Genomic DNA, 27,915 nt, shown 5'->3' with positions numbered 1-27,915 from the left:
CTAAGGCACAAAGTAAGGACATGATTAGGACAAAAGACATTTTTTTAAAGGAGTAGTATCAAGTATTGGTGGTTGTTCAAAGAGTAAGCGTTACTGAGAGCTTCTCCATGCAGATGTTCCTGGCAGGGGCGGGGAATGCTGCAGTGATCGTGGTGCCTCAGCCCTGCCTGGACAGGGCTCATGGGTACCGGGGAAGCCGACAGGAAATAAACCAGGGATCTCAGGTTCCCGGGTGCTTTTTTTAAACACTTTTTTTTTTCTGATATTTACTTTTGGCTGTGCTGGGTCTTCACTGCTGCGTGGTTTTTCTCTCGTTGTGGCGAGGGGGGCTCCTCTCCAGCTGTGTTGCGAGGGCTTCTCATTGTGGCGGCGTCTCTCGTTGCGGAGCACGGGCTCTGGGGCGCACGGGCTTCAGTACTCATGATGTGGCCTCAGTAGTTGCAGCTCCTGGGCTCCAGAGCACAGGCTTGGTAGTTGTGCCGCAAGGGCTTAGTTGCTCCTTGGCCTGTGGGATCTTCCCAGGCCAGGGATCGATCCCGAGGCTCCTGTATTGGCAGGCAGATTCTTTACCACTGAGCCACCAGGGAAGCCCTCCTAAGTGTGTTGACCGGGCATGTCCAGAGCGCACTGGATACACGGACTAACCTGGCCTGGTTAGAGGGTCAGCCCAGTGTAGGTGGGCAGAGCAGCCTCATGGGAGAAGGTTCTAAGTGCTCCCATCCTAGGACTGTCTCCTTTTGAGAGACTTATTCAGTGACTGATGAACTTTCTCCATAGAAATGATCGAAAAGGCTACGACTCTAAATCGGACGCTGGATGACGATGTCCAGCTGCCCAGCTCGATTCTTCAGGACATGCAGGAGAACATCACGGCTTTGCTGGAAGTCCTGCGGAAAAGGCGGTTCCTGCCGCTGCACCGAAACGCCATCCGAGAACTCAAGTAAGTTCCTGAATAGCACTCATGACCAGTTAGAGGGAAGAACATGATAGCGGAGAGGGAGGGAGGCAGGTGGGAGGAGGGGAAGGAAAGTAACTTCTCAGGGACAGGCTGTTACTGGAGAAGAGAGGGGTGCCGCTCCCCCCGCCAATGGCACAGTGTGATCAATGGCAGTGCTTCTGCCTGTGCTATTATGTCGTAGGTTTGGTTTTCCTCTGTGACCCTGAAACACCTTTTCCACTTAGCTTGAACATACAAACCTTCTGATACTGTCTTTATTGAAAATTTAAGTATAATGCAGCAAACTCTCACGGGAAGCAAACACAGGCGGTGGCCACTGTCGAAGCTGTGAACTCTATGACAGACTGACATCATGCCAGAATAATTTTGCTCAGTTATGCAAACTGTCATCGAAACCTGGGATTTGAAAAACAGATCACAAAGAACTGTTAGACATGGTCACGAAAAACTTTCGGTTTGCCTTCAGGCTTTTTTTTCCTTAGTATTTTCACATGAATTATTACTTGATGCAATAGCAAAGCTGTCTTTCTGCCAGGTTGTGATAAATGTCTGATTTAGTACAGGTTTCAGTGGTCATACTACACTCCATCAAAACTCCAGTCTCTGTAATTTAAGCTATTTTAATACATTATGCTATTTTAAATAACATTTTAAAGAATAACTTAGATCAAAATCTTTTTCTGAATTTCACATTATTATCTTATCAGGGTGAATGTTAAGAAGTGAAGTCATTTAACCAGAGTTTTCATTTTGAGGATTCCCAACTTGCATTGCCACATTATTTTCTACATGGTTTTTAATTACTTTGAAAGTTATCTTTTATTCAATGGGAATTTTTAGGACTTAAGCCCGGGAGGCAGTATCTAGAGTAACCACGAGAGAACTGCTCCAAGGAGGTAAGGGGTGAGCCAGGTTATATAGAAGTTTTGCAGCCATGGATAGCCAGCCTGAACATCAGAAGATTATTGTTAATTAAAGAAAACAGATATCCCAAGTTTCGGAATTTAAAACAACATCCACTTCTACCAGCAGGACCCTGGAGAACTGAGTTTATATATATTTTCATCCTTGAGTGGGATTTTTGACACTGTTGTTGATTTGCTGGGTGAAAAACCAAAGGTGGAACTTACTGTCACATAGGCTTTGGAGAAAAGGACTAGTAATTTAATTATGGGGTGTTTGTTAGGGCCCAGGAAGGGCCCTGAGAGGACTCTGGGCTGGACGAGGGCAGCTCAGAGTTGGGCGAGGACTCAGGAGATGGGGAGGGGTCCGCTGTCTTCGGGGCACTCCTCTGTGCCGGGTGAGTGGGGAGCCGAAGATTTCCCACCTCGCCTCTGCTCACCCTCACCTCCTTGTGAGGTGGGAAGGATGCAACTGAAGTAACTGAGGCCCAGAGCATGTTTGTGACTCCATCAGCGTTGAACCTCCAGGACAATATGAAACCCGGTGTGTTCTGCGTTGCTGAGTCACTTCAGTTGCGTCCGACTCTTTGCAACCCTATGGACTGTCGCCTCCCCAGGCTCCTCTGTCCATGGGATTTTCCAGGCAGGAATACTGGTGGGGGTTGCCAGTTCCTTCTCCAGGTATTCTCCTCAACCCAGGGATCAAACCTGTGTCTCCTGTATCTCCTGCATTGGCAGGCAGGTTCTTTACCACTGAGCCACCAGGGAAGCCCATCTTTCCCTTTATGGCACCCTTCAAATGATCCTTTGTAGCTGTGTTGCCCGAATGTTTTCCACTTTCTTAAGGAGAGGCCGGATCTTTACCACAAGTCTTCAGGCTGAGTACTCAATCTTGAATCTCCACAGTGAGCCTGGAGAAGACAGCTGAATACGTGGCACCGTGCAACCCTTTCTCATGGAACTTGCTTACCTGCTCACGGCACTAGGGTGGTGGAGAAATGCCACTTGAGAAACCGTGTTTTACTGTATTAACTGAATTTTACAGGAAGAAGCTAATAAGGAGTGCTGAGGGGTTTTGTGATTTTTCTTTGTAGTCTTTCAAGTCATTGTCAACTATATCATTTCATTTGATTGTGGTTTAGATGGTAAAGTCATTTCAGAGATGAAAATTTGATCTCTATTTTAAATTTCTTAGAGCAATACCTTCTTTAACAATATGAACTGAAGGATTTATGTCTAGATATTAGAAATGTATTGGGAAAAAAAGGAAATGTATTGGACTTTTTTGTGTGTCTCCCGTGTACTATTTTTAGTTCTCTTTATCACTGTCATAATACAGAATCTTATAATCTTTTTTTGTAATTCTTAAAATCACAAGAATGTTCAAATAATTCCTGATGGTGCTCTAATGATGTCAGAGTTCAAATATATACCTTTGGAAAAATTTTTTGTGGTGTTTTAGCCCAGCAATCTGATAATCTATGAAAACGAAGGGGGATTTACAAGGTATTTTCCACACAAATATTCAAAGTTCTTCTGATAAATTGAAGGAAGAGGTTAATAGGATATATTCAACCACTGCAAAGTTCTGTAGTGTGAAAATTATATTATTCTATATAGCTTTAAGTTCAAATTTGATTTAAATAGCAATTTGATAGCACATTTATAAAAGAATAGGGGGAAATGTCTTTTGATTTCTTGAAGCTTGCTTTTACGAAAGTGGTACAAATTGTATCTTCCTGGAAATTTGGATTTGAAAGTTTCTATAAAATTTGTTTCTTTACTAGCTGCAGGAAAAACCTTTGTATTGTATGGATACATTGGTGACTTTGGAACAAATCACTGAAGCATCTCCTTTTTTCAATTTCTGACCATATTGTAACAAAGATTTCAGTTGCCATCATTCATAGGCTGTGGCCCCAGTTTTCTGAATCCAAATCCACTGAGATGGTTTCTTTAATTCCACTAAATATATTAGGAAGTTTGTTAAATCAAGAAAGATCATTAAGGATAAAAGTGTAAACCTGCCATACGTATAGCGGCCTTAGAAAATTTTTTTCCCTTTTTAAGGGATTGCCATGTACCACTTAGGACTTCGAGATGAAACTGAGAAGGGATATGTAAAAGTTCCTTTCACTATACATCAATGCCGTGAGCTTTGTTGTTCATTTCTCACCATCTTTTATGTTCCCAGGGCTGCCGAAGATTTATTGTCACAAATTCAGGAAAATTACCGGAAGCCACAGGAAGAGTTGGCGGTGTTAAAAGAAGCAGTAAGCAACCTCCTTTCGACACACAACAGTGATGTGAGGGCTGCAGAAGACCTCCTGAGAGAAGCAGAGACCAAGACCCAGGAGAGCGGTCGCCTGCTGCTCCTCATCAGGGCCAACCTGCGAGAGTTCAGCGTGAGTCCTGCCAGCTCTCGCCCCCTTAGAGCTGGTCCCAAATGCTCCCACGTAAATGACGTCATCCTTTACTTCTTAAAAAAATGAGCCCTGAGGACTGACTTCATTCAGCACACGGGGTCAGGCACCCGAGGTTCAGAGGCCAACTTGCTTTTATGAAGCATCCTCAGAGGTGATGTTTGCTGCAGGAGAAGAAGCTGCGTGTTCAGGAAGAACGGAGCTTGACATCAGCGCTGATCGCTGAAGGAAGAGGACTGCTGGATGTGGCCGCTGCTCCTGCAAACGCATTGGGAGAGGCTCTCATGGTGAGTCCCAACTCAGCACAGCCCGGGGTTTCCAGGGAAGCCTCCCAGGCCCCAGACATGCTGTTAAACAGACGCACACGTGGTCACAGTGTTAATCTCTGTGTAGCAACTAGAGCAACACCGGGACGAGCTGCTACTGTGGACCGCTCAAATCAGGCGCCACGTGGATGACCTGGTCATGCAGATGTCTGAACGGAGAGCGCTGGAGCTTGTGTACAGGGCGGAGGATCACGCCGCCGAGCTGCAGAGAATGGCAAGTGCTCTGGACAGGTGAGGCACCCCGGACAGGTGAGGCACCCCTGGCAGGTACCCCACAGGCTGCGATCTGCAGATCAGAGGGAATAACAAGCCTGGCTCTTTCATTCACGGTGTCGAGTCACATTCTTTTTTGTATGTAAAACAAAGGCTTCTCTTTTATTTCCACGACAAGGAGGGTTTCCTTCCAAGTCTGGTAGTATATTTGACCATCAGCAGGAATGTACGATGGAAAAATGTGAACTGAAGCAGATAGGAATGAAAACAAATATTATGCTATGATATCAAGGCCTTCAGTATCTACCAGGTACTCAGGACTTTTTGAGTTTGCACATGGACAGAACCAGATACTGATTTCCTTATGCCTCTTGCCTTCTTGGGACTTGTGATCCAGCCGGCTTTCTGCATGGATGCAGGTTGTGGTTGCCCACCCTGGACTGTTAGAATTGTTGAGGATCTATTTGCCAACTCCTGAAAGATACCATCTCCATTATTTTCTACTGCCTAAAAGGTTACCATTATACTCATTACTTTGACATGTATTTTTGGATATTTGTCAAGTATATCCTCAGTTTGTTAGATGTGCCTTTAAATGAGAAGCGCAACTTTAGGCCAATGGTTCCTGAGTTGTTGCAGGAGGAGCCTGGGGAACTTCAGAGTACTCATTTCTCTGTCCCCTGGCCCCTCCTCTGTCCCCCAGACTGTGGGATATGGCCTGTACTTTAAGTTTTTTCTTAAGTCCCCGGGTGATCTGATGGCAGCAAATGAGGGAATTGGGGTTTAAGGCCTTACACAATATTGTGAGTTAGTAAATTTATTTCTTTAGAATCCGCTATAAATTATGAGTGGAAAAAGTCTGGACACACTGGGAATACTTGTGTTTCTGTGTGTTGGGTGTGTTTTGTGGAAGGAGAAAAATGAGTATTTTTCTAATTTGAGAAGTGCTGCCATAAAAGACGAGCTCACACAACGAAATCAATTAAAAACAACTATTGCGTGAGTCATGTGCTACATTGAGCTCTACTGCCCCTGTCTGCTGTTGGAATCAGTATCAGAAAATGGAGTTAGGTACTCAGTTAGTTTTTCTCCTTTTCTCATCTTTCCTAATTTTCCAAAAAGGAAAAGGATGTTCTGACTACATCTGTAGCTACAACGAAATCCTTATTACGTAGTATGAGTCATAAAAGCAGTTTGGTGTGACGCATAAAATTAAATAACTTTGTCTTTTATTTGTAAATCACTGAATTTTGCCAGTTGAGTAGTAGAAATAATAACTGCTGGTTTCTGCTTTGGAAATCACCCAACTCAATAACCTTGGGGAGAAAATGCCTACTCAGCAGGCAAAGAGGTATCTATTGTCAGGTTTCATTTTAAGCGAGAGTGAGCTGGATGAACCCGCACCGTTACCAGCTGGCAAGTTCCTGAGTGATCAGTCCCCTTACAAGAGTGAAGTTCAGATGACTGAAGTGTTATCTCATCCTCCTCCCAAACCCCTGGTGAACTTCATCAAACTGGTGTATACTGTTTGAGGAATAAGCTTCAGCATCCTCACATATGCTTAGCTAAGAAAGCCTTTTTAAAGTGAACACTTGTGTAGCGGGAGAGATTACAGCCAGTGCAAAGAGGCAGGGGATTTGAACAGAGGTGAAAGGCTGGATGGTCTAAACGATGAGACACAGTGACCATCTCTTCTTTGGGTGTTAATTAAGCAGCAGTTCCTGGTGTTACCGAGACAAGATGACCACAGCTTCTTAAGACGGCGTTTGGAATTAGAGGGGAGTCCTCATGTTGACAGACTCCTGAATTTCTCGTTGATGATGTTTCTCTAAGGAGAAGAAGGTGGGAGGCTTTTAGGAACAGTGGGCAGCTTCAGTTCCGTTGATTATAACGTCTCTAAATGTGCCGATTGCACAGTGGCCTTGGGAATGTCAGACATGTGTCCCTGAATGCCACCAGCGCAGCCCATGTCCACTCCAACATCCAGAGCCTGATTGAGGAATCAGAGAGGCTGGCAACAGATGCTCTCGGAACTGTGAAAGAGGCGAGCACGGTAAGAAAGGCCCCCAGGTTTCCCTGTGCCTGCTTTTTCTCGGCCCCTCAGGTTTCCCTGTGCGCCTGGTTTTTCTCGGCGCTGTGGTCAAGTGAACCTTCCGTGAGGTGCTCAAGCAGAGAGGCAGTGGCTTAAATTTACACTTGTCAAGATTCTTTTCTGGTGGAATTCTGTCATCACGTGCCTTTGCTTTTCCTGCATGCTTAGTCACTCAGTCGTATCCGACTCTTTGCGACCTTGTGGGCTGTAGCCCACCAGTCTCCTCGGTCCGTGAGATTTCTCAGTCAAGAATACTGGAGTGGGCTGCCATTCCTTTCTCCGTAATATATTCTAATGTGTTAAAAATACTGTCTTTTCCTATGGGAGTAAATAGGGGCCTTAAACAAGCTCATATACCCCTTACACTACTTCTGTGCCCAATCCTGGATTCAGGGATTGAACCCGCATCTCCTGCATCTCCTGCATCAGCAGGCAGATTCTTCACCTGCTGAGCCATCTAAGTCATAAATAATTCTTAGAACAAAAATGATAATGTTAATTGATATCTGCCTTAGACATCTCTTCTTACTCGTGGTGAACACCTTCATTTAAGGGCTGGTTTTTGTGTTTATAGATTTAAAAATGACTGTGTTCTTTCTCTTCACAAATTAGCACATATGTTAATAGGATTACTTCAGTTGTCCCTGCCTATTGTCTGCTTGACTTCCTTCTTCGGAAGGACACTGGGGGATATTCTGACAGGACAGAGCTGCTCTCTCCACCTCCAGCAAGAGCCCACCCCGCCTTCCAGGTTTACACTGATATTGTTCTGTTTTACAGGCTTCTGAATCTCTTGTTTCTAATGGGAGAGCGGCCCTCCGGCGCAGTTCCGAGTTTCTCAAAGAAGGCAACCGCCTGAGCAGAAAGCATCGAGGTCAGTTCCCAGCTCGGGCTGTGTTGATGCCAGAGTGATTGTGGACACACCTCTGAACACACTGCCAGAACATTCTTCTTTCCTGGAACAAGTTGAATCTTAACATTTCTTTGTCACAATAATATTCCAATTTCCTGTCCTAGACATATCATGTAATTTTGATTGTGCAGTCCCCTCCAATCTTCCATTAACTCGACAAGCTTTCCCTGAGAACGAAACCCTCTGCTCACTCCTGAGCTCAGGCTGGTCCTCATAGCGTTTGTCAGGATACCTGTGATCTCACATGCCTCTCTGTCCATCTCAGGGTTTCACCATTTCTTGAAGAGTCGTATTATGTTTGACTCTTGTCTTCTGCACAGGGCTAATGCAATGTTAGAGCCATGGTAGGTTCTCATAAAGTTATTGAATTAAATCAATATTGATTTATCTATTAAAAATACCTATAAAAAAATACCAATGTGGTTTCATTTTTCCTAAGACTTTCAGTAAGCAATTTTTGGCACATGTAAGAGTTAGTCAGTAAGCATAATGCAGAATGGCAGACGACTCTGTTGTGTAAGAGAAACAAACAAACTTTATAACATAGTTATATATAGATAGATAGATCTATATATAGTTATATAGATATATAGTTATAGATATATATAGATAAATAGATATCACCTTAATATACTCTGCTGCTACTCACTCAGTCGTGTCCAACTCTTTGCAACCCTATGGATTGTAGCCCGCCAGGCTCCTCTGTCCCTGGGATTCTCCAGGCAAGAATACTGGAGTGGATTGCCATGCCCTCCTCCAGGGGATCTTTCTGACCCAGGGACTGAACCCATATCTTTTACGTCCTCTGCACTGGCAGGTGGTTCTTTACCACTACCGCCACCTGGGAAGCCCTTTTCACCCTAGAGCTCTAATTGAATCAAACATGAATTTAAGAAGTATTAGTGAGAAGGAAAACAAAGTTAAAAAAAAAATTATCAAGTAAGCACCCAAGCATACAATTTGAGTGTGGGTTGAGTGGTGCTAAGTCTTGTTAGACAAACTTTCAATATTTGGGCTCTCTGTAGAAAGCTGCTGATTTTATAGATGGGTCAGGAATGATAAAATGTCACCTAGGCAACGTTTTAGGGTCAGCTTAAAAGGGAACACTTTTTCCCCTTTGAATAGGTATCACATTGGAACTGAGTAAATTGAAAGATTCTGCAAAGAGATTTCAAGAGAATGCTGATAAAATTACCAGGCAGACCAACGAATCACTCTTGATACTTAGAGCAATTCCTGAAGGTAAGTGGAAAGGGGGAATTCTTGATTTAAATTAGTATCTTCTCGTTGCAGAACACTTGCACATGAGCAGAAGACCTGCCACAAATCCGATGGAGACCCCTCACCCAAAACAAAACCAAGATTGACAGAATTTTCACTTGCAGAGGGATATGGTTTGGAAGGAAGAGTACTGTGTTTTTTATAGCTTCAGAATACCTACATTGAAGTAGTAGAATTATACTCTGAAAAAACAAAGCTTTAGATTCTTTATGCTATCATATTAATTGCTAACTTTTCAAATGGACCTGAGATGAAAGAAGACACGTTCAAAGAAGCTAGCAAGTAAAGAAGCTGAAATATTCCTGCTTTAGGGCAAAATGCTAAATTCATTATAAATGTGATAATTTAGAGAATTCTTGTTTGGAAATTAAGGAAATCTTCCTTTGTGAGACCATAAGCATTCTAAAATAGATCACTTTAATACTGATGGCTTGAAAATGCAATGTTCCTTAAAATTTTAAATAGGGTAATTTTTTAACACAGGCAAGTTGCACTGTGGTGCATTATTTATCTTATATTGCTTCAGCCTTTTCTTTTTTCTTAAGTCTTGCAAGATACCAAAAACATCTCCCAAGTTCTTCTGTCTGCTGGTTCACCTTACTGTTGTTCTGTCCCCCAGCCATGTCCAACTCTTTGCAACCACGTGGACTGCAGCACACCAGACTGCCCTGTCCCTCAACCTGTCTCAGAGTTTGCCCAAGTTTCAGATTCACTGTATCGGTCACTTTATAAGCATGAAAATTACCCTGGGAAGCTGGACTTGGGACACTTTGGACTGACTCCGTATGTTAGAAGAGTGGAGCATTTTCTGATCTGAAATTTTCTTTTTCTTTTATTTATCTGTTTTTAAGGATACATGGTGTATGTTGATCAAACATTCAAAAATAACTTTTTATTTGGAACCAATTTCACATTTGCAGAAAAGTTACAAGAAGATTTAAAAGAATACCTGTATACCCTGCATCTAGCTTCTTCTAGTGTTAATCTTTGTCCTTTTTGTGTTAAACCCTTTAAAAAAGTGCCTTAAAAAAAAAAAAGCTGTCACCCAGATTTTCTAGAATAATTGAACTCCAGTTTATCTTTAGTGACCACTTAGTTTTTACTGTGCTGTTATTTTCAGCAGCCAGTTGTGGGCAAATACACTTCCTCTGGCCCAGGATACTTCTATGGGACCTTCAGGTTTAAATTCCTAAACCTTCTTATCCTGACATGGAATGATTTGGAGAAGCTGTTAGTGACTATAAGAAAGGAATGATCTGAAAGGGAGCAAATAAGTTTAAATTGTTAACGTATAAGATGCTGAGCAAATGGCAACTAGCAGTTCCTTTTGTAATCTCATTGTGTATTGAAATCATACTTCAGTATAGAGTGTTGTCACCAAAAACATTTCAGTTCAGTTCAGTCATGTCCAACTCTGCAACCCCATGGACTGCAGCATGCCAGGGTTCCCTGTCCATCGCCAACTCCTGGAGCTTGCTCACACTCATGTCCAATGAGTTAATGATGCCATCCAACCATCTCATCCTCTGTCGTCCCCTTCTCCTGACTTCAATCTTTCCCAGCATCAGTCTTTTCTAATGAGTCAGTCCTTTGCATCAGGTGGCCAAAGTATTGGAACTTCAGCTTCAACATCAGTTCTTCCAATGAATATTCAGGATTGATTTCCTTTAGAATTGACTGGTTTGCTCTCCTTGCAGTCCAAGGGACTCTCAAGAGCCTTCTCCACCGCAGTTCAAAAGCATCAATTCTTTGGCGCTCTTGAATGAAAAACATTTCATTCATCCAAAAAAGGAAGTGGCAGCACATATGTGTGTGTGTGCTCTGTCACTTCAGTTGTGTCTGACTCTTTGCTACCCCTTGGACAGCCCCCGAGGCTCCTCTGTCCATGGGATTCTCCAGGCAAGAGTACTAGAGTGGGTTGCCATTTCCTACTGCAGGGGATCTTCCCAACCCAGGAATCCAGCCCACGTCTCCTGTGTCTCCCACATTGCAGGTGGATTCTTTACCACTGAGCCACCAGGGAAACCCCAGCACATGGGACAGGCAGCCTTAATACTGTCATTAAACAGAAGCCCCATTTTGTGTTCAGGGACCAGAAACTCTGTAACATGTTTCTGTGTAAAATTACATCCATTGTGGTTTTATGGTTTTATGCATGTTATAACCACTTATAACCACCAATGTATGTATTTGAGTATAAATTTATTTCAGGTGTCAGAGACAGAGGAGCCATAGTCAAAGACCTGGCCATTTCTGCAAACCAGAGCGCCACCAGCACACTCAGGAATGTCATGGGGCTGAGCCAGAGGCTGTTGAACACGTCCATGGACCTGTCCAGGGTTAATGCCACGTTACAGGAAACAGACGAGCTCCTCCGAGACTCCTCCATGACCAGTAGGTCATGGTCTCCCGTCCCGTTAGGAATGTTTGCGCCGTGCCACGTGAGCTGGCCCAGGGCACATGGGTGTTCACAGACAGCAATCCTAAATAATAAAAATGTGGCAACATCTGGATTTGCATTTAAAAAGGAAGAGAAGGGCCTCGGGTACTGCCTTGGGCCGGTGCATGTTTTATATATTTACCAAAATGTCAGGGATTTGATGCTTTGGGTATTCTAATATATTCAGCGCATTAGTAATGACCAGCTAATTTCTCTTGTTTCCTCCCCGCCCCCTCCCCCGCCCCCGCCAACTTTCTTGTCACCTTCATATACTAGCTTTGTTAGCTGGAAGAAAAGTCAAAGATGTGGAAACACAAGCCAACCTCTTATTGGATCGGCTGAAGCCTCTGAAGATGTTAGAAGAGAACCTGAGCAGAAACCTGTCAGAAATCAAACTGCTGATCAGCCAGGCCCGGAAACAAGCCGCGTCTGTGAGTGTGGGGCCCACGGGTCTTGGGAGCCGGGCACCACCCCGCCAGCTGAAGCTCCTGGAACCACACATCCCAGGGGTCTCCTATGCAGAGGGCTGCGGTCATACTTTCTACTGACAAGTTCTCAGAAATGCCCGATTTCTTATAGCCTTGTCTCCAAGTGTATTTAAAGCCTTGTCTTACATGTTTTACTTTGTTGTTGTTCAGTCGCTAAGTCATGTCCAACATTTTGCGACCCCATGGACTGCAGCACGCCAGGCTTCCCTGTCCTTCACTATCTCCCTGAGTCTGCTCAAACTCATGTCCATTGAGTCAGTGATACCATCCAACCATCTCATCCTCTGTCACCCCCTTGTCTTCCTGCCCTCAGTCTTTCCCAGCATCAGGGTCTTTTCCAGTGAGTCGGTTCTTGGCATCAGGTGGCCAAAGGAAGGGAGCTTCAGCTTCAGCGTCAGTCCTTCCAATGAATATTCAGTGTTGATATTTACATTAAGTATATTTATTGAGTCCAATTTTCCTTGATTCCTGTTTTTGTTCTGTGTGTTTCAGAATGTTGTTAGCAAAAAGATCTCTGTGTCCTTATGGAGATTTATGATCATGGCCTAGATTTCTAGATCCCCCCGATTCGCTGGATGGTACAAATACATTGGTCTAAGTATTAGCATTGCTGGAAGTCTCACTGGCTGCATATGGTGTTCTTTCCATCATTTTCCCAACTCGGTGTTGTTATAATTCAAGTATTCTCCAGAATGCTTGTGCAGTGTGGGCCGCATCTGTAGAATTCTGACAAAACAGCTAGCATCGCATGAATGTTGCTCAAATCCAGGTCACTACCCGCATAAAACACACAGCTTGAGAGAATGTTTCCTGGCCATCCTTGGCCATGGCCTTGTTCGTGTGCTAAAGGAGAGGTGTTTCAGGGAAATAAGATTGAGAGAACATCATTTGTTGTGCTCCTGGGGACCTATAGACAATAAAGGTGACCTCTGGTCTAATGTTTACCTTCCTGAAGCTTCTAGCCAAGAAAAAGGAGCTCTGGATTCTTTGATCCCTGAGTGATTCCACTTTGGGAAAAGAGCTGGAGGTTTATAAGGGCTCTGGTTTCCATCTGCCTTAGTTCCAGTTGCCAAATAAAAAACCTGATGGATGGTTCCAAGTGCTCTGGTTAATATAAACTTATCATCTTGAGGGTTAATATAAAGATTATGTGCAAGTAATTATTTACCAGGGTGATATATGAGTGAAATAACTGGTCTATAAATATTTGCTGAGTGATAGATCAACCCTCCATTTACTACATATTATGCATGCTCAGTTGCATCCAACTTTCTTGCAAGACTGTAGCCTGCCAGGCTCCTCTATCCATGGGATTTCCCAGGTAAATGATCGTCAAATAGCCTTTCTGTGTCAGGTGTAAGATTCCAAAGTGATTTAGAAAAACTCACAAAATAGCATTCCTTATGTAAAATTCTTTTTTAAAATCCCACGACTGGCTTTTCCATAGTAAAATATTTTACCGAATGGAGTAAGTTTCAGCCCCGTCCGATTTTCATCTTTTGAGACACACACGGCACTATTATCCAGAGAGGAATCCTGCCTGGCAGCGAAGCGTTGAAACAGCCCAGCACTTCTGAACCCCAGGCATGCTGACAGCGTGTGTACTGGATGACTCTAAGGCACTTGGGGACACGTCTCTTCTCCTTCTCCAGATCAAAGTTGCTGTGTCTGCAGACCGAGACTGCATCCGGGCCTACCAGCCCCCGATTTCTTCTACCAACTACAACAGCCTAACGCTCAACGTGAAGACAAGTGAACCCGACAACCTGCTCTTCTACTTGGGCAGCATCACCAGCGTGAGTATGACCCTCGGACGCCATGCTGAGTTTCTTAAGCCAGAGGATATCTTCTTAACTGGTACATTTTTGGTTTAAAAAAAAAATAAGGCCTTCATGAACTCCCTAGTGCTTCTAAGGTAACTAATCTTTTGCTAAGCTGGTAATATTAGATTGAAAACAAATTGTGAAACTGCATCTCTGTAAAGAGGGGAGTGGCATTTATGAGTGGTTCCTCCCTCTGCCCCTTTAACTGTGAGCTGTGGGGACAGAGCTTTTCGTAATGTCTCCTGTGACCTCTGAAGCCACGGAGCTTCACTTTGAGTCTGTGAAGCCGACCTTGGCAGTTGTCACCAGGAGTGGAGGCGAGCACCCCGAGGGACACGTCAGAATTGTCAAGCTTCCCCCAGACTCTTCCACCCACTGAGATTCTCGAGGTTCCCAGAGGGCAAGTCCCCTGGGGAAGACTGTTGCTTCTTTAGGCTGTGTCGGTGGGAACGGGTCAGACGCTTGGGAAGAAGATACTAGCAGGCACAAATGCCCATCTGAAATGTCTTCTTAAGACACAAGGTGCAAAGCACAGATCGGTCCATGCTGTAGGGTTTCAGGGCATCTGTCTTGTTGCACAATTCGCATCCATGCATTGCCTTTTCAGGCTGGGCAGACAGACAAGTGCAATCCCTTCCTTATGACCCCTGTAGAGGCTGCTGACCCCACTGAATTTTCTTGGAGAACTTCATGGGAGGCTCCATGGAGGGCCAAGCCAGGGAAGGGTGGTGGGCACTGATGGCCAAAGGTGGAACTGTCTCCAATACAATCCTTTGGGTCATGCTCCAGCTCCAGGGGAGGGGAACATTTAAAGACAATAGAAGGTCTTTTTTTGTGTTCATATTTTTACTTTTTAAGAATAGAGAATATGCTGTAAGAACTCCTCCTTTAAAGTATGTCAGTGGTCATGTCCACAGTCTGGCCTGTGGACTAACCCCAGCTCTTGCCCCACACCCCAGGCTGATTTCCTGGCAGTGGAGATGCGGCGAGGAAAAGTGGCCTTCCTCTGGGATTTGGGCTCTGGATCAACACGCTTGGAGTTTCCAGACTTCCCGATTGATGACAACAAGTGGCACAGCGTCTATGTGACCAGGTAACAGACAAAGTTCTGTCTGAGCATCTCTTATTTCTTAGCTGCATCTTTTAAGTAACTATGTGTTTACCCTGATGGTGGGAAAAGTCGAAGGCAGGAGGAGAAGGGAGCAACAGGGGATGAGACGGTTGGATGGCATCACCGGCACAATGGACGTGAGTTTAAGCAAACTCTGGGAGATGGTGAAAGACAGGCAACCCTGGTGTCTGCAGTCCATGGGGTCACAAAAAGTCAGACACGACTTAGCGACTGAACAACAACATGTTTGTAATATCATGTAACAGTCCTTGAAATTTCTGGGGAGTAGGATTATAGTGAAAGAATACTTGGTTTAGATTTACTGTAGGAATTTTTTTCATTATTACAAGAGAAATAAACTTTGTTGCCAAAATCAACCATCAAATGAAAAAAGTTAAAAGTTTGTATTACCTTCAGAATGTCAGGTCTAAGTCTGGGAAGCCAACCCAGAAGAGGGCAGTTAGGAGCAGCATAGTGGAGATGCCACGTGGCTGGCAGTGGAACAAGCAGAGGGCAGGCCAGGAGGGAACCAGTGGGGGGTGTGTTCTTAGAATTGAGGCAGGATGGGAAATTCTTCCTGTTACAGCCCCTCCCCAGGGACTTCCCTGCATGGACTTCCCTGGCGGTCCAGTGGTTAGGACTCTGTGCTTCCCACTCTAAGGGGCAAGGGTTTGATCCCTGGTCAGGGAACTAAGATTCTGCCTGTCATGTGGTTCTGCCAAAAAATAATAAAGGTTATAAAAAATAAAACCCCTCCCCAGAGGCAACTACTGTTAAGCAGCTCTATGTGTATCTTTCTCTTCACTTTTCTGTAATATCACATTTTGTCGTTATGATGGTATTGTTGGGAATTTGTGATTTTTACTTTGTTATTTGAGAAAACGGGATTATAACAAAGGCAGTGGACTGTTGAAACATATTTAGTCCATTATCTGTAACTATTGTAAGCAAGGAGATAACAGGATGGAATTGATGGGCTAGAAGAAATACTCCACAAGATTCTAGAGTGCACACTAGGGCTGGGCTGGGCAAACCTAGAAGCAGAGAGGCCAGTGGAGGCGTGGGGAGAAGCCGGTGGAGGCTGTGTGTAGAACAGATGTGTGTGTGTGCACACGTGTGGACCGATTTGTCATTCTGAAAGTGCTCTTTTTGCAACTGTCTGTGACCCCCAGGTTTGGGAACATTGGTTCCTTGAGCATAAAGGAAATGAGCACAGCTCAAAAGCCTCCACCAAAAACAAGTAAATCCCCTGGAACAGCCAAAGTTCTGGATGTAAACAACTCAACCATGATGTTTGTTGGAGGGCTTGGCGGACAGATCAAGGTAACATTGTGAAGGCTCATCTCATACAGGCTGATTTTACCAATAGATGAAATGAATATCCTTACATTTTTAAAAATATTCTAGGCAGAGAACAATTTTCCTGCTCCTGTTATTTTGTTTAATGACAGTTCATCTGCAGAGTTGAGTTGGTTTTGTAAAGGATCATGCTTCATAAATGGTATAAAAGAAAAGGCAGCCAACGGTTCATTTTGCTATTTTTTCCCCCTCAATAATAAGAGAAGAAATTCAGTATTCCACATTAATTTCTGTGAACTCCCTTATCTCTATTCTGACTCTAGAGGTGTATTAGTCATTTAGTCATGTCCAACTCTTTGCAACCCCATGGACTGTATAGCTTGTTAGGCTTCTCTGTCCATGGAATTCTCCAGGCAAGATTACTGGAGTGGGGTGCCATGCCCTTCTCCAGGGGATCTTCACAACCCAGCGATTAAACCTGGGTCTCCTGCATTGTAGGCAGATTCTTTATTGTCTGAGTCACCAGGGAAGCCCCAACTCTAATGGTAGACTAACCCTAACCCTAACCCTAGTGTTTAGCAAGAGAGTTCATGGTCTATTTTATTACATCAGTTAGCCTCCCTCCCAATAAAGCTGGGGTTACCTGGACCTGGTTCAGTGTTCTGAAATGAGAGTGAGGCGTCATCACTGACCACATCCTCTGGGTCTTTTCTCATCTGGTAAAGGGCCTTCTCTCCAGCGACCTTAGTAACTGATGTGACCTCTGACTTCTCGTCCTGCTGTCTGTCACTCATTCTAGGATCCCAATTCATGATTGGAAGGAAGTCCAGTGATTACAGACTGGCCATTTTCCTAGATGTTGTTTTCTCAAAATTTGGATCTGTGAAATTTGAGCTCCCAAGGAGGAGCTTTGGACACTTAAAGAATGTACTTCTTTTCACTCATTGTTTTTGTGTTTGTTTACACTAGAAGTCTCCTGCCGTGAAGGTTACTCATTTTAAAGGCTGCATGGGCGAGGCCTTCCTGAATGGACAGTCGATCGGCCTGTGGAACTATATTGAGAGGGAGGGGGAGTGCCACGGCTGCTTCGGAAGGTAACTCGTCCCACAGGTGACACTTCAGATGCTAATATGTACAGTGACCTGGTCCAGGGAAAAGGCCCGAGTTGCAGCATTTCTCAAATGCATTTGACCTTGCATGCGTGCTTAGTCGCTCAGTCATGTCCTTCTCTTTGAGACCCCATGAACTATAGCCTGCCAGGCTCCTCTGTCCATGGGATTCTCCGGGCAAGAATACTAGAGTGGGTTGCCATTCCCTCCTCCAGGGGATCTTCCCAACCTGGGGATCGAATTTGAGTCTCCTGTGTCTCCTGCATTGGCAGGCAGATTCTTTACCACTGAGCCATCCTGCTACTGCTGCTGCTAAGTCACTTTAGTCGTGTCCTTCTCTTTGAGACCCCATAGACGGCAGCCCACCAGGCTCCCCTGTCCCTGGGATTCTCCAGGCAAGAACACTGGAGTGGGTTGCCATTTCCTTCTTCAATGCATAAAAGTGAAAAGTAAAAGTGAAGTCGCTCAGTCATGTCTGATTCTTAGCGACCCCATGGACTGCAGCCTACCAGGCTCCTCTATCCATGGGGTTTTCCAGGCAAGAGTGCTGGAGTGGGTTGCCATTGCCTTCTCCGGAGCCACCCTGAACTCTTGCTAAAAATGAGTTTTCTTAATGTTCCATAGAGCACACTTTGTAAGTGCTGATACAGACACAAACTGGTGCTTTATGTCTGCATGTCAATGGATTAAACTGTCTTCATTTTACATAAGTGTCCCTACCTAGACAAAAACTTTAGCTCAGTGAGTTAATAAGCTGCTTCTAGTAACTGAATCCATTGGAGCAGGCCAGTAATTAGAATTCATTGTGCTTTTCACCTTTGTGTGTAATTATCCACTATTAAATCATTAATATGGTCCAATGATGCCCTTTAGATTTAAAAAAAGTTTTTTCTCAATGTGATCATGTACCTTTAACTTTGGCTTATATTACCAAAGAAGCTAACTGGGGCTTTTTGTTTGTTTTTTTAATTCCCCTTTAAATATATTTGTACTCCTTTAGTGTGGTGTCAGCATACCTTTATAGTTATGAAAAATCTCTGAGATCCTTAAAGGATAATATGAAATCATTGATTTTAACAGTTCACATCTAAATATGGGTGGGGGGGGGGGAAGCTTTAATCAGCAGGCCTTTATTCCTGCATGAGTTCTGAGTAGCTGGTGCAGTAGAGCCTTGGCTGCTTAGCTGACCTTTGATAGGGCAGGCTTCTGTTTCTTTACACATATTAAATCATGTATCACTCTTCCAGAGAGGTTTGCTCATGATCCCTGTTTTACAGATGGAGGGAATGAGACACAGAGGGGTTAGGTAACTTTTCTGAGGTCACACAGCTAGTACGTTGGGGAGCTGAAATTTGAACCCCAGCAATCTGCTTCTAGAATCTGTGTCCTTCGCTACATGAATCCAGTCGTCCGCAGGTAAAGCAATGGGACTTGCTTCTAGGAGGTGATTGAGAATTAGACCATAGTTGTTTTGTATGCAGTGCGTTTCTTATATGTATTTATGGGAGATCTCAAGACAGAAAGTTTCAGAAAGAATGGGACTATAGAAAGCTATAAATTTGAAACCTGGGGTTTTACAGAGTACCACTACATTTTACTTTGTTAATGGAAATGCTGTCATTGCTGGGTCTTCTGTCTCTGCTTGGAATTGTGACACAAAGTTTGGTTCTTATAGCTTTACCAGGAGAAAGTGCAAATTCGTACCCTCCGCCCAGAGGGTGGAGGTAATCTAAATTTCACTCTCAAGCCCTATGACATTCCAGAAAAGTACCTTTTGAACATAATAATGACATGTTCCAAGTACTTTGTATTTAAAGAGTAAATCAAGTCAGCTTTTTGAGGCATGGGGAAAACTAGAAAATACTTATCTAGGATATGCCGGAGGCCACAGTGTGTGGCTGAGCTGTAAACTCATCTTGCAGGTTTTTGAGACTCCGTTCAGTCAATGATATTTTTGTAAGCTGATCCTTCTGGCACATTGGTACGGATTTGTTTTCCATTATTAGTCCAGTTTAACTGATGCATTTAGTTAAAACCAGCACCAGGTAATAAGTGTCAATATAAAATTTATTCCAAAAGCTCTGAAATTAAAGGAAATGAGATATTAAAGGACATCAAAGTCATATTAAAGGAAATTAGAGCAAACGAAAATCTAGTTGCTAAGTAGAACTATTTATAGCAGCAATCCATCCTTTGAGAGAATTTCTTTTTACGACAGTGAACACTGCCTACATTAACTCTCTTTATAAAGCAACTGGGCGCTTGTCTCGCATAATCTCATGGGGGGCATATTTTAAGTTACTATGACTTAACACTTGCTATCACATTATGGAAATAAATGGCCTATGACAGTTGTGAGGAAAAACTCATGAGTGTCATGTGTCCTTGTGAACTACCTTCCTAAGAATAGGTTACATTTCACCCTCTCTCTGTGCAGCCCCCAGGATGAAGATGCCTCTTTCCATTTTGCTGGGAGTGGGTATTCTGTCGTGGAGAAGACTCTCCGGGCTACTGTGACTCAGATAATTATGCTTTTTAGTACCTATTCACCTAACGGGCTGCTTCTCTACCTGGCTTCAAATGGCACCGTAAGAGTTTTTAAGGGCACTATGCCCTGCTGTGTATATACAGTTGGATTGCTCTGAGGATATTTATTAAATGATTGCTTTATGAGCACATACAAGGATAATATATACACATGTTTGCCATACTAGTTTCCTATTTTAAACATTTATCAGTACAAACTCACTGGCGAACATTTGGAAAAGCATGTCAAATAGAAAATAGCTTCCCATTATTATGTGCATTTAGCTATGTCCAACTCTTCGCGACCCTACAGACTGTAGCCCACCAGGCTCTTGTGTCCATGGGATTCACCAGGCAAGAGTACTGGAGCGGGTTGCCATGCCCTCCTCCAGGGGAATCTTCCCAACCTGTGGACCCAACCTGAGTCTCCTATACTGCCTGTGGACTCTACCCACTGAGCCACCTGGGAAGCCCCCCCCCCCCCCCCATTATAAATGTCACTTAAACATTTATTATTAGATTTTGAGCCTAAATAAGAGGTCTTGTTTTAGTCACTGTGACTTCCTAACCTTATTTGAATTCCATCAGAGGAGTTCATGTTCTTATTTTCATCTTGAGTCCTGGTGATCTTTCTGTTTTGTGGTTGTATTTTTAGGACTGGCTTATTTGTCAATCTAAGTGAAAAAGATGCAGAGAGTCCACTTCTCTTACTGTGTTGTGGACTTTGACGTTCATGAGTTTGTCTCACATATGTCTGTATATTAGTCTAGAAAGCCTTGTGGACCCTTTTAAAGTCCAACTATTAGGCCAGATCCTGTTCTCTCAGTTTGACTGTAGGAGGTTTCCACCCTCCCTGACTTGGAGAGGAAGGAAATATTCTGATAATAATGTAACCATGTGTAAGTGTTTTCTCTTGTTTTTTTACAGAAAGACTTTTTATCCATTGACCTGGTCGATGGCAGAGTCAGGGTGACAGTTGACCTGGGTTCTGGGCCTCTTGCTCTGATTACGGACCGACGCTATAATAATGGAATGTGGTACAAAATTGCCTTCCAGCGAAATAAAAAGCAAGGTAAGTGTGAGGACAGACGGACAAAATGCCCTGGTAGGAATGGAAATCTTTCCAAAGTTAGCAGTCATTGTTTTTTCTTTAGCTTTCTGAGTCTTCTTGAATGACATTCTATTCAAAAGCCGCTGTTTTCTTTGGAATTCTGAGCACCAGGATTCACAGCATGGTGAAAGAATAGTCTATTTGTTTGTGGTTTCCCAAATGCATTGGGCTTCCCTGGTAGCTTGGTTGGTAAAGAATTCCCCTGCAATGCAGGAGACCCCGGTTCGGTTCCTGGTTCGGGAAGATCCCCTGGAGAAGGGATATGCTACTCACTCCAATATTCTCCAGGGCTTCTCTGGTGGCTGAAAAAGAATCGCCCTGCAATGCAGGAGACCTGGATTCAATCCCTGGGTTGGGAAGATTCCCTGGAGATGGAAAAGGCTATCCAGTCCAGTATTCTGGCCTGGAGAATTCCATGGACTGTATAGTCCATGGGTTTGCAAAGAGTTGGACACGAATGAGCGAGTTTCACTTTTGCAAATGCATTATTTAACATTAAAGGCTAAATTGGAATCAAGGGTCAAATTGATTCCATTTTCTTTCACACATTCTGGTGCCATTTAGCATGTGCATTCTGGATTTATTGACTTTTGTAAAGAGGGTTTTCATTTGCCCTTTAACAGTCAAGAACAATGCTTGATCAAATTTGCAGGATGGAAAAGAATATGTCTTTGTTAATGAACTTCATGAGATGTCTGTGTTTTGTTTTACTGTAGAAAATGACTTTCTTATCTGTTCCCTTGATCTCCTTTAGGGCTCCTAGCAGTTATTGATGCTTATAACACCACCTACAAAGAAACCAAGCAAGGGGAGACTCCAGGAGCATCTTCTGACCTCAATCGTCTGGATAAGGATCCAATTTATGTGGGTGGATTACCGAGGTCTAGGGCTGTAAGGTATGATACCACACTGCAGAATTGTCGTGTCCCTAATTCCTATTTTAGCTTCCATTTTGTAACAAAATCCCACAAACTGGGCTGCTTAAACAACAGAAATAATTTAAAAATGTATAAGAAATTATACATTATACATCTCTTACAGTTCTGGAGGCTGTGATTCAGGTGTGAATCACCTGTGAAATCAGGTGTCCACAGAGCTGCTTCCTTCTGAGGATCATGAGAAAGAATCTGTTCCATGCTGTCTCTGGGCTTCTGGTAGCTTCAGGCATTCCTCAGCTTGTAGATGGCATTCTTCATCTGTGTGGACACATTGTCTTCACTCTGTGTCTCTCTGTGACCAAGTTTCCCCTTTCTATCAGGACACCACTCATACTAAATTAGAACCTATCCTAATGACCTCATCCTAACTTGATTACAACCACAAAGACCTATTTCCAGGTATGATTGATTACATTCAATACCTTATGAATACTACGTCAAAGTAGAACGTTAGAAAGTCAAAATCTTTTTTGAGAGGAGGTGGAGAACATAATTGAGCCCATAGCACTCTGTTTTGATTAGTATGCCATATTTGTTGTCGTTGAGTCTCCGAGTTGTGTCCAGCTCTTTGCGACCCCATGGACTGCAGCATGCCAGGCCTCTCTGTCCTTCAGTATCTCCTGGATTTTGCCCAAATTCATGTCCATTGAATCGGAGATGCTATTTAACCATTTCCTGCCACCCTCTTCTGCTGTTGCCCTCAGTCTTTCCCAGCATCAGAGTATTTTCCAAAGAGTCAGCTCTTCACATCAAGTGGCCCAAGTATTGGAGCTTCAGCTTCAGCATCAATCCTTCCAGTGAATATTCAGGATTGATTTTCCAGTATGCCATATACTTGAGAAGTAAAAAAAGTCTTTTGTAGTAAAATTTATGATGTTCTACTTACTGCCTATGGAACATCTAAAATTGGTAACTCTGCAATATTTGGAGACCTCACTTTGCATCACACGTCACTCTCCTGTCCAGATTTTCTACTAGAAAAATCTCTTTGGAGACAAAAAAAAAAAAAAAAGATTGTGATTTCTGCAGACTTATCTGGATTTCCCTTTTATATGATTAGAGTGAATAATGTATGTGAAAGCTGAAAGACCAGCATCAGCAAGTTGGATTAAAGATAGCAGAGGAGAGGTGCTGTGATTCTTATTCTTGTTTAGCTTTGTGACTTTAATAATTCACATAAACTTTCTGCAGTTTGCTGTTCTCAGTTTTGTAATTTTGAATTGGGGACAAATTAAGCGAGACATTTCTTTCACACTATTAAAAAAAAAGAATGCATACACAGCCAGCAGTCAAGGTAGCCAAGCTCCCAGAGACTGAACTGTAAACTGTGTGCCGTAATTTCCTTATGACAATACACCGTCTTTTCTTATAACTGGCCTCTGTTTTGGTGCGTATGCCCAAATGGTAATGACTGTAATAGTTTCTCTTAAAAACATTAAGCAGGATTTTGTCTAGGTAGCCATTTAGGTGGTTGTTGCTCAGTTCTGACTGACTCTTTATGACCCCATGAACTGCAGCCCTCCAGGCTTCCCTGTCCTTCATTATCTCCTGGAGTTTGCTCAAACTCATGTCCACCGAGGAAGTGATGTCATCCAACCATCTCATCTTCTTTCACCTCCTTCTCTTGCCCTGTCTTCCCCAGCATCAGGGTCTTTTCAAGTGAGTCAGCTCTTTGCATCAGGTGACCAAAGTATTGAGGCTTCAGCTTCAGCATCAGTCTTTCCAATGAATATTCAGATTTGATCTCGTTGCAGTCCTAGGGACTCTCTAGAGTCTTCTCTAGAGTCTCCTCCAGAACCACAGTTTGAAAGCTTCAATTCTTCTGCACCCAGCCTTCTTCATGACCATCTAGGTAGTTGTACTCATTAAATTTGATCCATTTCTTTAGTCCTAAGGCAAACACATGTTTGACCTGAATTCTCACTGTCTCATGGTCAGTAGCCTTTTTAGAGGGAGACCTAGACATTTCTGAGAATGACACCTGGAAGGAGATCTTCCTTGTTTTTATTTCTTCTTTCAAACCTGGAGCTTTAAGATCTAAACTTTGTTGCTGCTGCTCTCCTGTCCTTCCCTACAGGAAAGGTGTCTCCAGCAAAAGCTACGTGGGCTGCATCAAAAACTTGGAAATATCCAGATCGACCTTTGATTTACTCAGAAATTCCTATGGCGTGAGGAAAGGCTGTGTATTGGAGGTGGGGAGCATTTTATGAATATTGGAACCAGTGTAATAATATTAGGACGAGTAAATCAAATGCCCACTGATTTACTAACATCATAAGGCAACAGAATCTAAACCAGGGGGTTGAACGAAAAAGAGGTGGTGGGGAAAACGGCAGTCTCTGGGTGGTGTTTGTGGGGGAGGTTCCACACACAGTGGACCTGATGGGCTTTCTTCTCTCCTCTCTGACCAGCCTGTCCGAAGCGTCAGCTTCTTGAGAGGTGGCTACGTGGAATTGCCACCCAAGTCTCTGTCACCAGATGCGGAGTTGTTGGCAACATTTGCTACCAGGAACAGCAGTGGCCTCATCCTGGCTGCCCTGAGCCAGGGCGGTGAGAAGCCAGGTGATCAGCAGGCCCATGGGGTGAGTGACCCAGAGGCTCTCAAGCCAGGAGCTCCGGGAAGAAGTGACTTCAGGAAACACTGGGTGGAAGATGACTTAGTCCTAAGGTGTATTCTAGCCGTGTGCCTGGTTGTTTATGGGGGTGCATATTTACTAAGGAGACGTGTTCATTGCTGAATGTGGTTTCCTTCATGAATCAGTGGTGTCTTTGTGTTGCAAAGTCCGTCTTCCTTGTCCAGCCACTGAGGAGAAAGACACTTATGTCTACCTCGGTTCCTAATAGCATAGGTGATATTTACCCTTTCCACTCCTCAGACTTTATATATTATGTAGCTTGAAGAGACTCAGAGAATGCTAATGTATTATATTAATGAAATAGAAGTCACAAAGCTACGATTTAGAGTATGGCTCTCTACTGTACAAGATATTTTATGGACAGTGTCTGTGTATGTGTTCATTCAGTGAAATATTATTCAGCTATAAAATATGAGGAAATTATGTATGAACACGTATGAACCTCGAGGACATTATGTTAAGTGAAATATGTTAAATGGAGAAAGACAAGTACTGTATGATCTCATTTTTATGGGGAAACTTAAAAAAAAACTCATAGAAATAGAACATATTGGTGGTCACCAGAGTTTGTAAGGGCAGGAGGGAATTGGGTAGAGAGGGTCAAAAGGCACAAACATCCAGCTGTAAGATAAGATCGGGGGTGATATACAGCACAGTGACTATAGTCACAACACGATATTGTATTTGAAAGTTGCTAAGAGAATGGATCGTAAAGGCTCTCGCCATAAGAAAAAGATTTTGCAACTATATGAGGTGATCGATGTTAACTAAGCTTATTGTGGTGATCATTTTGTGATATATTCAAATATCCAGTGGTTGTATTGTATACCTAAGGCTAATACAATGGTATATGTCAATCATATCTCAGTAAACCTGGGGAAAGAGAGAAATAGATCAGTGACTTACGACGTGACTATTTGTTAGTATATAACATAGCAGTAAGTAAGTGTGAAGACAGTGTAGAAATGGAAATCTTTGATGTGGTCAGTGATAACAGCCTAATGCAGAAAGTCAATTATGTGAGCAGAGATTAGAAAGCAGCATATGAAGTATAAAACAGTTGTGTCACATGTGATATTTTTAAGGAGCTGCTTCCTTGGCACTAATATAGCCGCATTGCCTTCATCAGATGATAGTTCTTTAAATCCTATAGTAATGTCTTTTCTATGGGAATTCTCTATGTCACCTTCCTAGCCCTTCTGGTCCATCATGCTAATTGAAGGTCACGTTGAAGTGCATGTTAACCCTGGGGACGGAACCAGCCTGAGAAGAGCTCTTCTGCATGCTCCCACGGGCACCTACAGTGATGGTCAAGAGCATTCCATCTCTCTGATAAGGAGCGGAAGGTATTTGCCTGACCTTACGAAGGTTCCCCAGTAGGGTGCCTGTATGGGGCTCTTTGCAGTGAAATGATTGGGATAATTAGTATGATGTCAATAGCATTCAGTTTTTAGCGTTCCAAAATAATTCTAGAAGCTTGCTGGAAGACCTCCTTGGAAATCAATTTCATCTGCTCTGTAATAAGACATTTGCAGATTTTTCATAATTGAACAACCTTAACCCTGCCCTTTCGTGGGGCCCAGCATAAATTGTCTTTAGTTGGAAAAATTCTGTGTCAAATACCATTACAGTGTTAGTAAATTCTAATAGTGAGTGGGAAAATAGTAAATAACTGTAGTGTGCTCAGTTGTGTCTGACTCTTTGCAACTGAATCCACAGTCTGTAGCCTTTGAGGTTCCTCTGTCCCTGGGATTTTCCAGACAAGAATATTGGAGTGGGTTGCCACTTCCTTCTTCAGGGGATCTTCCTGACCCAGGGCTTGAACCTGTGTCTCCTGTATGGCAGGCGGATTTTTTTACCACTGAGCCACCCAGGAAGCAAATTTTAATAGTGAATGGTATAATAGTAAATAGCAACAATGCAAATAGTAAAATGTAAATAGTAGTAAATAGTGTTACAGTAACATTTCTGTATTAATCTCCCTCAAAAACTATGGACCAAATGTTTTAAAAACACACTGGATATTTTGTCACAGATAAAGAAGTAAAGGATACTCTCCAAAAAGCGCTCGAACTGAATAATGTTTAATCACATTACATTCATTTTGGGAAAATGTTCAACTGTCTCTTTTCATGTTCAAGAGTTGCTTTTTTTTAATTCACACATGTTAAATTTCATGTTAAAAATTTTTCTTTCAGGGAAAACTTTTATTAGTAAGAACTTGCTGAAATAAAATGGACAGTGATGTTTCACTGTATTTAAAAACCTTTATTTTCTCCTTTGACTCTTTAGAGTTGTCACCATTCAAGTGGATGAGACAACTCCTGTGGAAATGAAGTTGGGCCTGTCAGCAGAAAGCAGGACCATAAATGTGTCCAGCCTGTACGTTGGGGGTATTCCAGAGGGGACACCTATGCTCAAGATGAGAAGCTCGTTCCATGGCTGTATCCGAAACCTGGTCTTTAACATGGAGTAAGTATGACTGTACTCTCAGCCTGACTGTGCCCGTCCTGATCTTTCAATGCCCAATACCGACACTAATCTACAATCTAATTTTGCCATTGGAGCTGGCCTCAAATTCTGCAAGTTCCCAAATAATAAGTGGATCCCATGTTTTATCATGAAAGTCCCCCCAGATGGACTTTATTGAACTAGAATGTTGGACAGTCTGGTCATCATGCATGAGAAAGAAAAGAACCACTCAACATTAGTTTCACGGGTGGTGCTAATGGTAAAGAACCTTCCTGCCAATGCAGGAGACTTAAGAGATGTGGGTTCTATCCCTGGGTCAGGAAGATCCCCTAAAGGAGGGCATGGCCACCCACTTGAGTATCCTTGCCTGCAGAATTCCATGGATAGAGGAGCCTGGTGGGCTACAGTCCATGGGGTCGCAGAGTCTGACATGACTGAAGAGACTGAGCATGCATATGGACTTCTAGTAATTGTGGGAGACGGTCGTTCGGTTACTCTTACGAGTATTGTATTAGTATTTTTTAATGAGTTTTAAGTGTTCAGTAATCACATAACCTTGGTGCATGTGTTGGGTTGTATTGTCATCATTGACTCTTAAACGCTTTGTTTGTATCTAGACTTCTGGATTTCACGAGTGCCACTGACTATGAACACGCAGACCTGGACTCCTGCTCACTCTCAGAGAGGCCGAAACTAGCTGTCTACCGAGAGGACGGAGAACTCCCGCCAGAGGCCCAGCCTTTACCAAGTCCAGTAAGAAGGCCCTTCTTTAATTATGCAGTTTAGTGTTAGTCACTCAGTCGTGTCTGACTCTTTGTGACCCATGGACTGTAGCCCGCCAGGCTCCTCTGTCC

At 43.2% G+C, this 27,915-nt stretch overlaps 1 protein-coding gene across 1 annotated transcript in view; it reads left to right on the top strand.

The window, feature by feature from the left end:
• The window catches only part of LAMA1 (laminin subunit alpha 1), a 123,297-nt gene that overhangs the window by 86,653 nt on the left and 8,729 nt on the right, over window positions 1–27,915 (top strand). The window contains exons 36-56 of the mRNA XM_065935153.1: window positions 778–940; window positions 4,055–4,265; window positions 4,454–4,570; window positions 4,677–4,840; window positions 6,740–6,875; window positions 7,695–7,788; window positions 8,953–9,069; window positions 11,320–11,502; window positions 11,825–11,979; window positions 13,689–13,832; window positions 14,819–14,952; window positions 16,143–16,293; window positions 17,239–17,363; window positions 19,816–19,966; window positions 20,832–20,976; window positions 21,770–21,911; window positions 24,031–24,145; window positions 24,365–24,535; window positions 25,784–25,935; window positions 26,882–27,061; window positions 27,679–27,814. Coding sequence (XP_065791225.1) covers window positions 778–940; window positions 4,055–4,265; window positions 4,454–4,570; window positions 4,677–4,840; window positions 6,740–6,875; window positions 7,695–7,788; window positions 8,953–9,069; window positions 11,320–11,502; window positions 11,825–11,979; window positions 13,689–13,832; window positions 14,819–14,952; window positions 16,143–16,293; window positions 17,239–17,363; window positions 19,816–19,966; window positions 20,832–20,976; window positions 21,770–21,911; window positions 24,031–24,145; window positions 24,365–24,535; window positions 25,784–25,935; window positions 26,882–27,061; window positions 27,679–27,814 — 3,086 coding nt within the window. The remainder of the gene's footprint in view (window positions 1–777; window positions 941–4,054; window positions 4,266–4,453; window positions 4,571–4,676; window positions 4,841–6,739; window positions 6,876–7,694; window positions 7,789–8,952; window positions 9,070–11,319; window positions 11,503–11,824; window positions 11,980–13,688; window positions 13,833–14,818; window positions 14,953–16,142; window positions 16,294–17,238; window positions 17,364–19,815; window positions 19,967–20,831; window positions 20,977–21,769; window positions 21,912–24,030; window positions 24,146–24,364; window positions 24,536–25,783; window positions 25,936–26,881; window positions 27,062–27,678; window positions 27,815–27,915) is intronic.

This window comes from Muntiacus reevesi, chromosome 4 (genome assembly GCF_963930625.1).
Source record: "Muntiacus reevesi chromosome 4, mMunRee1.1, whole genome shotgun sequence".
NCBI classification, from domain to species: Eukaryota; Metazoa; Chordata; class Mammalia; order Artiodactyla; family Cervidae; genus Muntiacus; species Muntiacus reevesi.
The sequence above is the reverse complement of the archived record's forward strand: the minus strand, read 5'-3'. Positions and strand labels throughout refer to the sequence as shown.